This window comes from Hyla sarda, chromosome 1 (genome assembly GCF_029499605.1).
Source record: "Hyla sarda isolate aHylSar1 chromosome 1, aHylSar1.hap1, whole genome shotgun sequence".
Classification (NCBI taxonomy): Eukaryota; Metazoa; Chordata; class Amphibia; order Anura; family Hylidae; genus Hyla; species Hyla sarda.
This window is the reverse complement of record NC_079189.1, coordinates 201,031,964-201,049,381: the sequence shown is the minus strand read 5'-3', so window position 1 is coordinate 201,049,381 and position 17,418 is coordinate 201,031,964. Positions and strand designations below refer to the sequence as shown.

The window sequence follows — 17,418 nt, the reverse complement described above, 5'->3', positions numbered from 1 at the left end:
CACAGATGGAAAAAAAAACACTTAACAGTATGCAAACATTTAGAAAACTAGTTATAACTTCTAAAATTCCTACAGCTAGTACAATGGGATCACTCATGTCTGGTTCTATAATGGAGCCCCGAGACTATGGGGTTAAACCAATAAAATGTGTTATGTCTTGCTTGGGTGAGGTTAGAGGACAAGCATTCATTATGACACAATTATTGGTCTAACAATGCATTATGTCCCTGTTATGCTCATTTCTCATTTTTGACTGACTACAAACACACATTCATTTGCATGCCACTAAAAACATTGCTTTAAAGCAGCCTTATGAATTTGCAGTGATCTGCGGCTCTGGCTTTATTGACTGATACACACGAGACACTTCAGAGCGAGATCTACAAATAAAATGCTCCTTTTTTTAACTCTGAGATAATTAAGTCTTTCTGAAAGAAGAAACGTGTAGGCACTTAATTAAAAGTGTATCCCCAAAAGATTCCGCTATTCTCATGTTATAATTCACATTTTCCGCATCAAGCACTTTCAAGATGCTGATTTTTTTTTCTTCTCCAACTTGAAGAGACCTTTCCCAGTATAACATATGTACACACAGTAGACTTGTACACTGTGGCCCTCTAGCTTATAAAAAAAGACATGATGAAAAATACATCCTAGTATAGGACTCCAAATACTATATATACGTATACATTCTCTCATAAAGGATTGTGGAATAAGTCAGCACTATATAAATTATGCAAAATAAAATCATTCGATTTGGCAGTACTGATTCTAATGTTTCTACCAAAGTCACTAGTATATCTGTAGGTTAAAAATCCTCCCCAATTACTTCTAGGCTTCTTTCACACTACAAAATCCTTCATTTTTAAACATCCGTAGGAAGATCCGTGTGAAAATCAGCTGAAACCGGTAGTAACTAAATTCTATACGTCCGTTAGAAAATCCCATTATAATCTATGGGATTTTCTAATATCCGTATTAATCCGTTATAGTCCGTTATTGATAACAGACGTTAGTTTGTTACGGAAGATAGTTACGGAAGAAAGCGTTCAAGAACTATTTCTTCCGTAACTATCTTCCGTAACAAACTAACGTTTGTTATCAATAACGGACTAAAACGGATTAATACGGATATTAGAAAATCCCATAGATTATAATGGGATTTTCTAACGGACGTATTGGATTTTGTTACTAGCGTTTTCAGCTGATTTTCACATGGATCTTCCTACGGATGTTTAAAAATGGAGGATTTTGTAGTGCGAAAGCAGCCTTAGACTGGGTTCACTGTGTAAAATGTATGATATTTAACTTTACAAACACTCTCATCCATAATTGGAAAAAAAATAGCATTTTTTTAAATGTATTTATTTATTTTTTAACAGACATACCTCCGACTACTGATGAAAAATCAAGCATATAAGAATCCAGCATCATTACTTGTAATTAACTCCTTAAGGACCAGGCACATTTTGGCCTTAAGGACCAGACCAATTTTATTTTTGCATTTTCGTTTTTTCCTCCTCTCCTTCTAAAAATCATACCTCTCTTATATTTCCATCCACAGACCCATATAAGGGCTTGTTTTTTACATCACAAATTGTACTTTGTAATTACATCACTTATTTTACCATAAAATGTACGACGCAACCAAACAAATATTATTTATGTGGCAAAATTGAAAAGAAAAATGCAATTTTGCTAATTTTGTAAGGTTTTGTTTTCACGCTGTACACTTTCCGGTAAAAGTGACATGTTTTCTTTAATCTGTGGGTCAATACAATTAAAATTATCCCCATGTTATATGCTTTTCTATAATTGTACCGCTTAAAAAAAATCTCAAGCCATTTTAACAAAATTAGTATGTTTGAAATTGCCCTATTTTGACCACCTATAACTTTCAAATGGTTCCGTATATGGGGCGATATTAGGGCTCATTTTTTGTGCCATGATCTGTAGTTTTTTTTAGTACCACTTTGCTTAGGTTTTACTTTTTATACATTTTTTATTAATTTTTTTTTTTAATAAAATGTGACAAAAAAGCTGCAATTTTGGACTTTTTATTTTTTTTACATTTACAGAGTTCACTATACAGGATAATTAACAATATATTTTAATAGTTTAGACTTTAACACATGCAGTGATACCAAATATGTGTATTAATAATTTTTTTTACGCTTTTTTGGGGGTAAAATGGGAAAAACTGAAATTTTTTATTGGGGAGGGGATTTTTCAAATTTTCTTCCTTTTTATTTATTTATATTTTTACATTTTTTTTTTACACTTTAATAGTCCCCATAGGGGACTATTTATAGAAATCATTTGATTGCTAATTCTGTTCAGAGCTATGCATAGAGCATAGTACAGATCAGTGTTATCAGTGATCTTCTGCTCTGGTCTGCTCGATCTCAGACCAGAGCAGAAGACTCCGGGAGACAGCCGGAGCCAGGTGAGGGGACCTACGGCTACCATGCTGGATGACCGGATCCCCGCGGCAGCGCTGCGGGTACCCGGTCATCCATTCATAGTACCGCACTCTGCATTTGAGGGATTAATGGTGGACATCCACGTGATCGCGGATGTCCACCATTACCGGTAGGTCCCTGGCTGCTGATAGCAGCCAGGATCTGCCACGTATGACGCAAGCACCGGTCCGGTGCTCGTGGTCATGGTGGCGAGTAAATGTATGTCATGGTGTGTTAAGTACCACGACACCATGACGTACATTTATGTCCATTGTCGTTAAAGGGTTGAACACAGTTCTTCAGATTTGGGGAGGAGGATCAGGATAAGGGAGATTATCCTCATCTGGCTTTGCATATGATTCCCAATCATGTTTCAAGGCTTTTTATGGGTCAATCATTGAATTAAAGGGAAGCTACTTCCAATAGATGGCATTGAGGAACAAGTGGAGCTACTTTACATACTTTTTTTCCCTATGGTACATTGCATGGTTTGTAAGATGCCATACAACAGTTTGACAGGCACACTACCTCTTCAGTTCTCAGGAAATATAAGCCCCACCCAGAAGTGTCTGGCAGAATCTTACTTCCCTCTTCCTATTCAGTACACATGTACATGTGCATGGAGGGGGGGGGGGTGGAGAAGTGGGTCGGGACAGATAGCTGTTGGCAGAACAAGTGTATGAACAAGAAGTAAAGCCTATATAGCTATCTATATATGTGTGTATGTGTACAGAATATGCTCATTTTGTGCATGAAAATGTCTCTTATGGAGAATTGAAACTTTGCTGCTGTGACATGAGCTGAATAAATCACATATTGAATTCTATGGCATATTGGAGTGCTGTGCCTTCTAGAGATTGATAAAGGTGGATCTTGATCAGATCTGGGTTGCTTGTACCAAATGATTTTTTTTGTGGTGAAGTAATACTTTATAAATCATATATATATATATATATATATATATATATATATATATATATACATATATATATACCACTAAACCCAGGCAGGCAGCCATGATGTATAGAAATCTCTTGAATACTAGAATCAAATTCACTCTGAAATGTTAAAAAGGACTGAAGAATGTACGTAAGCTGGAAATCTAGAACTAATTATGTCCCTGTTAGGAACTGGATGGCCATGGCCTTCTGGCAGACCTTGTAGCAATCTCTCTGGATCCGAAGAAAACCAGTCATTTCCCTGCAGCAATTCGGCTTGTCTCCTCATCCGCATGTGTCTGGTCTCTTGCCTCTAATGTCAGTGGCCGGCTGATCTTAGCCATGTTGGCTCAGCTCCCCTCCAAGTAACTATCTGCTTTTAATTGCCAGGCCGCTGCTCTCTTAACCCCATCAAGGGTTACACTTAGCCTGAAGCACAAAGTCAGGAGTAATAATGAGTAATCCAGGAGTAATGTAACTTCCGTTTCTTCAGCATTACAGCATCTGCTACCCTGCAATAATGTCAGTTTACAGTAGTGCCTGTATGATCATTTTCCTATATACTGCAGTGTAGTATATTTCAGAAATCAGTTCATTTCTAATATGGAACAGTTTAAGAGTTTTCATTAATGCAAATGAATAAAAATAGGTGTTGTCAAGGGAAGCTTGGATTCCATGCATAATTGAAAAACTGAAGGGAGTATTTACTGTGAGTGGGAAAGGGAGTAGCTCCTCTTCTGCTTTAATACAGGACATCATTTAGGATCTACTTGCTGAGACTGCTAATGAAAAACACACAGTGGCGTTTTATGTGCCAACTTCATAACTGCAGACGTCAATACAATTGCAGATCTCTCCAACTGTCACCCCCTCCTGGCACACTGTCATCGGTGATGGACAATCCAATGCCTACCCACTATTCTTACCCACAGACGTGTCCAGTAACCTGCCACTCTGACTCACACGCTTTTCTGTATCAGAAGAGCAGCACGGACTATTGATAAAGACAGGCCTTTTATTTCATTAGTTATGCTCATTTTTCCAGATTTCTTTCATGTAATTAAATTCTTAACAGCTACTTTTAAAGGTTATACGAGATTTGTCTTGTTATGTTGGCTCTTTGTTCTATTGACGATATAAAATAACACAAGCTAAAAAGAAATTTAAAGAAATACCTAGGAGGAAATGTATTTTTTTTTCAAAAAATTTAGCCTAAAGATTTAGGGTCCTTTAAAATAGAACAAAAAAAAAGATACTAACCTCCCCGGCTCCCATGCCACTGCTGCTGTCACTGTGTTGATCCCTGCTGCCGGCATTTCCTTGTCAGTCTCAGCCTCAGCCACTGATTGGCTCAGCGGGAGCGTAACAGGTACTGACATTGTAACAGCTGTGGCGGCCATGAGTTAGGCAAACAAGTATATATATATATATATATATATATATATATATATATTATTATTATTATTATTTTTTTTTTTTCAGGACCATGAGATGGAATAACATTTTAAGGTTTATTCAGAAATCGAAAAGCTGAGCTAATTTCTTCCCAAAACAGCACCACTCCTGTTCTCAGGTTGTGTGTGGTATTACAACTTAGCTTTATTCACTTTAATGAAACTGAACTGCAATACCAGACACAACCAGAGGACAGAAATGGAGCTGTTATTTTTGAATAAATCAGCTCTTTTCTAATCCCGGGTTACCCTTTTATTGCAAAAGAGAGTGGCACTCTTTGTAGCTGTTCTTTCTAGCCAAGAGTTGCAGATCTTAAACTGAATACCCCTTCTCCTGACTCCGAATTCCCTATGATTTAGTGCACACTTTCTTAGAGATTTTGGGAACACACCTTTGTGTGTCCTCTGTTGAATTGTCTTCCTGTAAATATATTCAGTGTTTATATTCTTTGCAGAATCTTGTTTAAATGCCACTGTTTATGACTTGCTTTATAATGTGTAATGCATGAGATTCTGCATCAAGCTTCCAGACTGTATCTGTGAAAAAGGAATTGTTTCACACTCTATTGTTTCATAATAGATTCAATAAAAAAAATCAATGAAAAATAAGCAGCACTGCGTTTTGTGTTATATGCAATGTAAACATAATAGGCAATCCTACATAAAATGTATTAATACCGAAAATGGAATCTTTCTAATCACGTGCATTAGACTCCTGTATGCAAAGTTATGTCTAGGGACTGTCATCTCCTTTAGCTTTGCCTTTTAATCTACATCCAGATACGTTTTAGATGATACTGCCTGTGTCTATCAAATACAAACACAAGCAAAGCATGTCTGATGGTGGCTCTGAAAAGCTTGCCTGCCTCCATGTCAATCAGAGAAAACATTTCTTATCTGTATCTAAAATGATGAAACCACAAGAGTAATTTCCAAAGCAATGCTCACTCACCTATTTCAGGCATTTTACGCTTTCAACTTGGCTCCTTCACAAACACAGACCACTCACCTGTCCCTGGTCAAGAATTTGTGTCTGCTGTCCTTACACATCCTCAACTTGACAACATAGTTGTACCCACAAAGCACCCCCCCTTCCCTTCTTAAAGTTGTCAGCAAATCTTAAGCGATAAGCTTTACAGAATCACTCAGATGTACTAAGGCTTTAGACCAAAGAAATGCTAAGAACAGCGATCTATAGATGAAGCACCAACCCATATATGACAGTGGGTAATTGAGTTATCAAGTTTAGGCTATTCGAGTCTTTGTTCCTCTGTCCCACTAGAATCTAGTGACTAGATCAAATAGATGTTAGGCACCGTGGATGAAGATGATGTTTGGGCTACGACCTAGCAAAAAGGTTACTGTTAACAGCCAAAGGTTGAGAAGGACTGATATACTGTTTGGCTTCTGTGTCAAGTTGGAAAACTCATACAGATAGACAACCAAGGGAGTAAACATGACTATTTATTTCTTATATATTTCTTATTTTTATTTTTGTATAGCATCACAGTATTCCCCACAGATCACCATCACTCACACCAGACCTTGTCCCAAATGGAGCTGACAATATAAATACCTCACACAGTGAGGTCATCTTCGGAAGAAGCCAATTTGGAATGGGAGGGACAGGAAACCCATGCAAACATGAGAAGAACCCCCAGAATACATGCATACATAGTCCTTGGTCAAATGAAACCAGGACCTCAGCAATGCAAGACTACAATACAAACTACTGAGCCATCAAGACGTCCATCCTAATAACACATTGTGCATGAATAGTCATATATATATATATATATATATGTTTATATATATATATATATAGACATATAATATCAAGCTTTAACAGTTTTGTGCTTTGCAGAGGTAGTAGAGCCAAATATGTCATAACTGTAATAACTATCTATTACGTTGGCATTATCCTAATACTGGTAATATCTTATGTGAAAAATAAATAGCACTCTGGCCTCTAAAATGCAATATTGTCGGATGGATAAAGTCATATAAATGGATTTCCCATTGCTTCCTTCAAAGAACAAAAGTTATAGTTGATGTCACAGTGATCATGAACTACTTACAATGGAATAGCTTAAATTAGTTTTTTTTTTGTATACGTAGGTGTAGTATGATTGATATTAGTCTTCTATCAGTACCTTATTGTATATACCGGACCCATTATTACTACATTTTCCATGGTTTTCAGCTTGGCCACTTAGTTCAGCTAATTAATAAAATAAAAAAAAATAAAAAAAATCTAAGCCTTTTTCCAGGAAACATTAAACAGCTTTCTTCCAAGTATTAACAAATCTGTTCATCTTCATTATTTTCTGCACCATACTCCCACTCACTGGAACAACTTGCTTCTGGTCCCTGCACTGAAGGAGTTTATCAACAGATGCCATATATTTTCCTTAAGTGCGGAGTAATGCACTCAAATGAAGCCAATAAAGAATGTACAGAGGACTAGTCCACTCTCTACTATCTATGGCTATACATATCTATATAACTATATTCTCATAATGGAAACAAGTGCTTTAGAGACTGGACCAGGACTAATTTGTTGGTTCGGTCTCTACACGAGAATGACTTGGAGTGTGTGGTCTAAAGAGTCATGTGTTGGTACTACTCTACTCTTATTGAAGCACTATCTGTAAATACTGAAGCCGCAACCACAAAAAAAAAAAAAAGAGTTGAGCTGACAACTTACATTAATTCTAGACGTAGTTTAATTCTCTGTACTTTGTCTAGGTTCCTTTGTAATGTCTGTAGAAGATGCTCTGATATGCATCTCTCCTGACCTTTCTGACATCATGTCTACAGATCAAGACTTGTGATAAAGTGAAGTTATAGATCCCACCTACAGTTACTGTCCTGACAGAAGCTTTGCATGGATCAGTGTCATATGCTATGCATAGGCAGCTTCCCAGAGAACAAAATGCATATCATACCTTTAAGGAACAGACAAATAAGACAAAAAAAAACACATTATCTATAAAACACTGAGCTCGTGCCAGCACTGTCCAACAAGTCAACAAGGGTTCAAGGATCTCTTTTCACTAGTACGTTTTGCTTCCTATACATTTTTTTTCTACATTCTATGCCTCTTGGATCAAGGTCTTCATTCCTAAATGCTTGTCATAGATTCCACAATTCACTTCTCCTTTTATCAACTGCAACATATACTGCGTGGTTCTTCCATTCACTCTCAGTAATGTAAAACACACAAACAATGGTATATAACCTGAAAAGACCTTGTACTTGTTGACTTCCTCTTAAATCTACTCTTACAGATAAAGAAGAGTACAGTATATATGTTTACTCTGTTGATATTTATATCTCTTTCAATTTTTATAAATAAATAATTTGGGTCGTAAACTTTATACTTTATTGTAAAGCATGAATTGCTTCCACTGGTTAAACAAACACAATAAAGGAGTTACCCAATTTCCCATATGTCAAAGGCAAGCCCTGGCTTTTCCAACCATGTAAAAAGCCAGACTGATGGTTAATGGGTTGGCATGCCTTTGAAGGCTTCCTTTGGTTAGAGAATAGTAGATTTAATTTCTGCTCCCCTGGACTCTGCAGATATAATCCATGAGAACTATCATCATATCCATGGGGGGGATTGGGTGGATATCAAGCGCACTTGATAAACAGCTATCAATATAAATCCAAATGCCCAAGCGCAACAGAAACATGTTCCTTGGTGCTCGTGTCTCATTCTCTTCTCAAGGTAGTAATCCCTTTATCTCTTGGCTGATTGTCTTTATTGATCTTGTTTCTCGCCAGCCCATCCTGGTTTCTCTGAAGAATTTTATCTACGGAGGAAACCTATTTGGGAAACTCACAGCAGTGATTTCACCTTAATTTTCAGCAACTGTCTCTATTATCTTACTTCTTGCTTCAATCACCAGTACCCTTATACGGCATATGGAAACAGCTCATTGCTGGGATCTACAGTCCTGGTTAACACCATTTTGTCTTATTGCTGATATTACAGCCTTGGTTTGATGAACACATTCTGATGCATCAATAAAAGCCAAACTTATACTTCACTTTGACGCTTATAGATGCTATTGTTGAGTGCATTGCATAGGTTCCATTGGGAATATAGTGTGTGTAATGGGCATGATGATCACTATATATTATTATTTCACTTTCTTTGGGAAAACACTGAGCTACATTACATGACTGCTTCTTCTTCACTACAAGAGTTACGTGATGATTTGGAGGAAATTCTAGATATGAGCTTAATCATTTACTAGTACGACATACAGATTATAGAGTGTATACATTTCTGCTGATAATAAATAATAATAATTCCTTTATTTAAATAGCACCAGCGTATTCCACAATGCTGTGCAGAGTTTGTTATCACTCCAATTCATACTTATAGATTATACAATCATAATGACTCTATTGCTGCTTCCAGTTTATGTTTAATACATTTACATTTCTACTAAGGATCTTTATATTACATATTTGCAGGCTGCTTAAAATGTTGCAGTCTCATGATAATACTTTCCCCTGTATTGAGATGGGTTTTTATCCAGTATTCATAGCAGAGATAGCAGCAAACTGTTATCTATTAACACAGTCAAAGCCTATGGAGTGCAATGTGGATGTTGTGATGTCCTGAGTGGTTTGTTATGGAGCGGATTTCACAGCAGAGCGAGCGCCACTAATTATTCCCAGGACTACCTAGCCCAATCTATAGTGGGCAGACAGGCTGGCATCTAGTGTGGTACCACCCTGCTCCCTTCAAAGAGACTAGTTGGTGAAGAGAGCTCTGCCCTCCGCTCTGCACATCATGAACTGAATGCACTGCTTGTGTCTCATTTCAGTAAAGAGTTCCTGTACACTGCTTAGTGCTCGGCTCCGAAATGCTAAAAGTGAGAGGAAAGAATGTGTAATGCCTCAGCAAGTCCTCATAACATCACTACAGACTAAAGAGGAGGTGATCTGAAAATCCCCGTCTCCATTGATTCCCAAGAAAAAGAATCAGTCTAAATCTCCGTCAAACCTGTGTAATCTCATAAAGACAAACAAATTGTATACAAATTCTCCTCTCCAAGATGCGAGCCAAACTGATTCACTGCAAACCTGACAAATCGATTCTGCCATCATTATCACAGACACAAGAATTACACCTGGAAGTCACACATTATAGGGTAATCTATTCATCTCACATGCATAGGAACACATCAATACAGTAAGGGCAGAGTGACATCCACAGCCATCCCCTCTGCCCATACCTGCCCACTGATAAGTTCTTACCTTGGGCAGCAAAAGTACTGCTGGCAGTCAGTATGGCCAGGGCAGGTAGGAAACACATTTGCAGGATGTATCCAAGCCTTAGACCACAGCTGGCAGTTTCTAGACCCTTCCTCATGGTATTGGAAGGCACAACAAGCTGGCTGGCACTATAGCTGGGCAAACTCCACTTTCTTCAGCACCGGGAGAGTCTGCCAATAGTTACGCAGACAATTTCAAGTGCATTTATTTCCTCTTTTAAGTCACAAAGATCTCATGCCAAAATGGTCATCATAGCAAAAGCCACCACTGACTAGTCTCCAGCTTCATGAATCCCTTATTGATAGAAGAGAATATGTGCAATGTGTCAGAAAGTAATATAAATCCGTTCAGTGGAAACGAAAAAGGAGCTGGGGAAGAAAAAATATCATTGGAGAAATGCTTTTAAAATCTCGCAAACACATCTATGTGATGTTGTTGAGCGCGGCCAGGTAGGATCCTAAAAGCCCATTGAGTCAGTGAGCACAGGTAGAGGAGCATGAGGTGAAGCATTAGTAGTACACTGGAGCTGTGTGAGAGCACACGCATGTGGAAGGCAGAGAGAATGTGTGTCTGCCTCTGTTCTCTGTTACAAGGAGACTGTGAGAAAGTCAGCTCCTGCTATCCTGCTCCCTCTTCTCTCAGCCCTACCTCCCTGGCTGCAAGAGCAGACATGGATCCCTGGATCTGGAAGGAGCTCTCAGCCTGAGCACTGGCAACAAGAACACATTTGTCTTTTACTCCTGCACTTAATTAAAATCCCTTCTGCTGCCACAGCCCGGCGGGGAAGGGGTTAGACACTAAGTAATACAGAACGTTCACATGCATTGGGACACACCATGCCCGGCTAAGTCTCTTCCCTTTGCTTTTTAGTTAATAGCGGCGACAGGGATAACAGGATTTAATGCAAAAAGTAACATTATTAAACAATACACATTTTTTTTCCTAGAGAAATAATGTTTTGTAAACATGGTGATTGGCAATAGTATAACAAATGATTGCGTTTGATCATGACCCATTCACAGCGGCTCACAGTGGGTTAATGCTGGCGACCCACCAGATAGTTGTTACATCATTATGATCCCAGAGATGGTTTTGATTGAATCAATTTAGATCAATTTTGAATGTATAAGATCCTCATGGCCACTTATCAACATTAGCATTAATATCCTACTGTATAAGTTTATAAAGCAATGGAGGGTGATGTCTTACATCATTTTTTTACTTTTCAGTACGGCATTTTTTATGTGTTCTATAACAGAGGTGTATGTACCCCAATGGAAAGTGAAATGCAGATTTATGAGTAAGACTCTGTTCACACTGTGCAGTTGCACTGTACATTTCTTGCACAATATGCTAAACATATCTAGACATATGTCTATGCCTAGGTACCTTTTTCTTGAGCTGAAATTTATCAACTTACTAGCTGAGTACCCGGCGTTGCCCGGTCTTTCCTTCGTAATCCTTGTTGGGGAGGAAAATCAACAAAGGAGGACGCTTTTGAGTTCATATCCCATCTTCATATCTTAACCTCATAGCCTGTCCTCATATCCCGACCTCATATCTCAACCTCATATGCCTTTCTCATATCCCATCCTCATATCCCAACGTCCTATCACGTCCTCCTATCTCTACCTCATATCCCATCCTCATATTCCGATCTCATATCCCGTCCTCATATCCTGTCCTCATATCCCAACCTCATATCCTGTCCTCATAGCCGTCCTCATATCCTGACCCCATATCTATCCCCATATCCCGTCCCCATATCTCGACCTCATATCTCGTCCTCATATCCCATCCTCATATCCCGTCCTCCTATTCCGTCCTTATATCCTGTCCTCCTATCCCGTCCTCCTATCTCGACCTCATACCCCTTCCTCATATCCCGTCCTCATGTCCTGACCTCATATACCGTCCTCATATCCCGACCTCATATACTGTCCTCATATCCTGTCCTCATATGCCGACCTCATATCCCATCCTCATATGCTGTCGTCATATCTCGTCCTTATGTCCCATCCTCATATCCTGTCCTCAGGTGGGACTGATTTGTGATGAAGATATTGTAAGCTGAACATAGAAGGGGACGTGGCTTCTATGTTCAGCTTTAGCCGTTTGGACGTGATGGTGGATCATACACACACACATACACACACACATTGGGGGAGATTTATCAAAACCTGTGTAGAGGAAGAGCACCCCGCGGGACTCCCCTACCGAAATAAAAGAAAAAGAAAAAATAGTTAAAAAGAAACAAAAAACGCAATGCACTATATCTATTTATCAGTGGGCATGTAAGTTTAAAGTGCTGCTTTATACAGAAACTTACCAATGACGTCTTGTCTAATTTGTGTTATTCCCTTCTCTTCTCCATTTGGTCTGGGCCATCATGACAATTTCTTCCACCCACAATTCTTCACCGTTAAACCTGCAAAACAAACCTATTAGGCGCCTCACTTTTTTTTTTCCATGGGTGACAGAGGGGTGTAGAAGAGTGTACATGGGTGACAGAGGGGTGTAGAGGGGTGTACAGAGGGGTGTAGAGGAGTGTACATGGATGAAAGAAGGGTGTTGAAGAGTGTACATGGATGAAAGAGGGGTGTTGAGGAGTGTACATGGATGAAAGAGGGGTGTAGAGGAGTGTACATGGGTGACAGAGGGGTGTAGAGAAGTGTACATGGGTGACAGAGGGGTGTACATGGGTGACAGAGGGGTGTAGAGAAGTGTACATGGGTGACAGAGGGGTGTAGAGGAGCATACATGGGTGACAGAGGGGTGTAGATGAGTGTACATGGGTGACAGGGGGTGTACATGGGTGACATGGGGGTGTAGAGAACTGTACATGGGTGACAGAGGGGTGTAGAGGAGTGTACATGGATGACAGAGGGGTGTAGAGAAGTGTACATGGATGAAAGTGGGGTGTAAAAGAGTGTACATGGGTGACAGAGGGATGTAGAGGAGTGTACATGGGTGACAGAGGGGTGTAGAGGAGTGTACATGGGTGACAGAGAGGTGTAGATGAGTGTACATGGGTGACAGAGGAGTGTACATGGGTGACAGAGGGGTATAGAAGAGTGTACATGGGTGACAGAGGGGTCTACATGGGTGACAGAGGGGTGTAGAGAAGTGTACATGGGTGACAGAGGGATCTACATGGGTGACAGAGGAGTGTAGAGGAGTGTACATGGGTAACAGAGGGGTGTAGAGGAGTGTACAGAGGGGTGTAGGAAGGTGTACATGGGTGACAGATGGGTGTAGAAGAGTGAACATGGGTGAAGGGGGCATAAGGGGTGACAGAGGGGTGGACAGGGGTGACAAGGTGGTAACAGAGGGGTGAATAGGTGGGTGGACATGGTGACAAGGATGTGGTCAGGGGGGTGGACAATGAAGGGTGAACATGGGTGACAGGGATGGATGGGGTGACAGAGGGTTGGATGAGGGGTGGACATGGATGACAGGAGGGTGGACATGGGATACGGGGGTCAGAGGGGTGGACAAGGGTGACAAGGGGGTAAAAGAGGGACAGGAGTGACAGAGAGGGGTGGACTGGGGTAACAAAGGGACAGATTGGTGAACAGGAGGGTGGACATGGGTGACAGGGATGGACAGGGGAGTGGACAAGGCAGACATGGATGACAGGAGGGTGGACATGAGTGACGGGTTGATAGGAGGGTGGACAAAGCTATGGGGGGGGTGGACAAGGGTGACAGGGGGGGTGGACAAGGGTGACAGGGAGGGTGGACAGGGGGGGGTGGACAGGAGGGACAGGGAGGGGGGTGGACAGGGGTGACAGGGGGGTTGACACGGGTGACAGGGGGGTGGGCATGGGTGACAGGGGGGGTGGACAGGGGTGACAGGGGGTGGACAAGGGTGACAGAGGGGGTGGACAAGGGTGACAGGGGTTGGACAAGGGTGACGGGGGGGGTGGACAAGGGTGACAGGGGGGGTGGACAGGGGGGACAGGGAGGGGGGTGGACAGGGGTGACAGGGGGGGTGGACATGGGTGACAGGGGGGTGGGCATGGGTGACAGGGGGGGTGGACAGGGGTGACAGGGGGGTGGACAGGGGTGACAGGGGGTGAACAGGGGTGACAGGGGGGTGGACAGGGGGGTGGACAGGGGTGACAGGGGTGTGGACATGGGTGACAGGGGTGTGGACATGGGTGACAGGGGGGTGGACATGGGTGGCAGGGGGGGTGGACATGGGTGGCAGGGGGGGGGTGATGGGTGACAGGGGGGTGGACATGGGTGACAGGTGGGTGGACATGTTATTATAACAATACTACGGACAGTGTACACACCTGACATCCTAACTGTGGGATGAGTATGGACTGGATCAGTGTTTCCCAACCAGGGTGCCTCCAGCTGTTGCAAAACTACAACTCCCAGCATGCCTGGACAGACTTAGGCTGTCCGGGCATTCTGGGAGTTGTAGCTTTGCAACAGCTGGAGGCACCCTGGTTGGGAAACACTGGACTGGATACTTATATCATTGAGTATATTGCTATATTTACATCCAGAGCTACCAGAGTAACACCACTTAAAGGGCCCCTGATCCTTGATGAGCAAGCACCACAAAATCAATGGCCATGGGTGACAGTGGGGGGTTTAGACATGGGTGACGGGGGGGGGGGTTAGACATGGGTGACGGGGGGGTAGGACATGTGTGAAAGGGATGGACAGGGAGGTAGACAAGGCAGACATGGATGACGGGGGATGGACATGTGTGATAGGGGGGCAGGGGGTGGACCTGGGTGACGGTGGGGGGAGTTTGGACAGAGTTGAGAAGGGGTAACAGAGGGGTGGAAAGGATACGGTACCTTAAGCAAGCCGGCTCGTGCAGTCCGGTGCAAATGCAGCTCGCTCCGCCGTTGGGGACCATTTTTGGCTCACTGCGCAGCAAGGGGGACGGGGGGGGAGGACGCAGGGGACGCAGGGGGACGCTGTGTGCGCAGGGCGGGACATTTGAAAAAAATATATTAATTCTCGTCAAAATCACTGCTCTAACTAAACGATTTAGGCGGCCGCGATGCCCCTTTTAGCGCGAGGCCTTAGGCGGCGGCCTAAATCACCTAATTAGAGAGCCACGTATTGAATACACCAAAAACGTATGAAGAGCATTACATAGTATATTGGCAAAATCAGGGAGGCATTGTTTCTAATTTGCGTGTGTTTTAGGATGGGTTCATACGGCAGAATGTCCCCACGGAAACTCTCCATGCGGACATTCTACAAGCTGAGATGGCACATTCCCGTGCGGTTTTACTAAACCGCTCGGGAATGTGCCATCTTAATAGATGGCAATGCATTTCCGTACGATTGAACATGTTCAATGCAGCAACCAATCAGCTCGCTTGTTTTATTTTTAACAAGACCTCTGCAAAATGAAAGAAGCGATCTGATTGGTTGCTATGGGCAACTAGGCAACTTTTCCTCTGGACAGGTTTTGATAAATCTCCCCCACTGAGCCCAAAGGTACAGGGGGATGGTTTATGTATGAATAAAGTTTTTAAGCATTTTTTATAAATTGTGTGCCAAAAAAATGAGGGCTCAAACATTGATAAAAACATCTTTAAAAAAAATAAATAAATACATAAATAAATTGCTGCAAATAATGTCTCGTCTGTGTGCCCAGTTTAAACATCTTGATTTCATTTGGAGGCAACCAATGTTAATTGATCCCCTTCCAGAAGCCTAAGTGAGGGGGCTGTTCTGTAAGAGTTGTCCCCATTCTTATGTACTTGAGCCATTTATGACATACAAGTGTGACCTTTCTCGTCTAATCATCTGCCATTTGATACTACATTGCCCTATGCTTTTGTACTTCAAAGGGAAGGTGACAAAACATCTAAGCTTGAGAGAGGGGTACCTCGGCATAGACCAGACAAAAACATATGTCTAGATATGGCGTACAGAACAAGGAATGTACAGTGAAATTGCGCTGTGTGAACGGAGCCTTATGCCTGAATCTGCATTCCACCTTCCATTGGGGTACATATACCTTTTTTGTAGGACACATAAAAAATGATCAATCTTTGAAACGTATTAGTTCACTCCAAAAGACATCCTGTGGGACAAAGCCGCTACAGGGTAAATAGAAACTAGTAATATATCATAAAGTGTAACACCAAAGAAATTATTACTAGACAAAAAAAAAAAAAAAACAATAGTAGAAAAACTACAATGTAACAAAATCCTTTATATATATATATATATATATATATATATATATATATATATATATATAGACATATAAAATGCATATAAAAGGATAATGGCACATTAGAATAACATCATTGGAAGCATATGCCCTGGCAAGCTGTAACTAGATATCAAATATAAGTACAGATAGGATCTCTCATGCTAATGCAAGAGTGCAGCAGGTAACCAAAAAGTAATAAAGTGTGTAAAAGCAGAGTGTACCAGACAAATAATAACCAGTACCGAATGATATAATAAGCCTTACCAAGGGATAGGCTAAACGTAGTAGTTCACAATATGACAAAAAAAATATATATCTTATATATAAAAGGATAAGGCCTGACTCACTGACTCATCAACACCCAGCCTAAACCCTTGGACCTAGAAACCTGAATATTTGCACAGGTGTTGTTTTTAAGACGTAGACAAGGAATAACAAATGGTTTTTCTAAATTCCCCCCTTAAGGGGGTGAAAGGAGGATGGGATAGGAGGACGGGATAGGAGGTCGGGATAGGAGGTCGGGATAGGAGGTCAGGATAGGAGGTCAGGATAGGAGGTCGAGATAGGAGGTCGAGATAGGAGGAAGGGATAGGAGGACAGGATAGGAGGTCGAGATAGGAGGTCGGGTTAGGAGGTAGAGATAGGAGGTCGAGATAGGAGGATGGTATAGGAGGACGGGATAGGAGGACGGGATAGGCGGTTGGGATAGGAGGAGAGGAATAGGCAATCGGGATAGGAGGTCGGGATAGGAGGTGGGGATAGGAGGTGGGGATAGGAGGTGGGGATAGGAGGTCGGGATAGGAGGTAAAGATAGGAGGTCGAGATAGGAGGACTGGATATGAGGACGGGATAGGAGGCCGGGATAGGAGGACGGGAAATGAGGTCGGGATAGGAGGTCGGGATAGGAGGTCGGGATAGGCGGTCGAGATAGGCGGTCGAGATAGGCAGTCGAGATAGGAGGTTGAGATAGGAGGATGGGAAATGAGGACTGTTGGCAGTATATCAGCAGCGCGAGAAGGCGGGTACCCCTGCGCGCAGACTCGGTAAAAGTCCTCAAAGGATGTCGAT

General features: G+C 41.7%; 1 protein-coding gene across 2 annotated transcripts in view; it reads right to left on the bottom strand.

Annotated features, from left to right (window-relative positions):
* The window catches only part of UNC5C (unc-5 netrin receptor C), a 390,559-nt gene extending 379,816 nt beyond the window's left edge, over window positions 1–10,743 (bottom strand). For both annotated transcript variants that reach the window (XM_056567230.1, XM_056567237.1), the window contains exon 1: window positions 10,132–10,743. In XM_056567230.1, coding sequence (XP_056423205.1) covers window positions 10,132–10,246 — 115 coding nt within the window. In that variant the 5' untranslated portion in view covers window positions 10,247–10,743. The remainder of the gene's footprint in view (window positions 1–10,131) is intronic.
* Window positions 10,744–17,418: the final 6,675 nt, after the last annotated feature.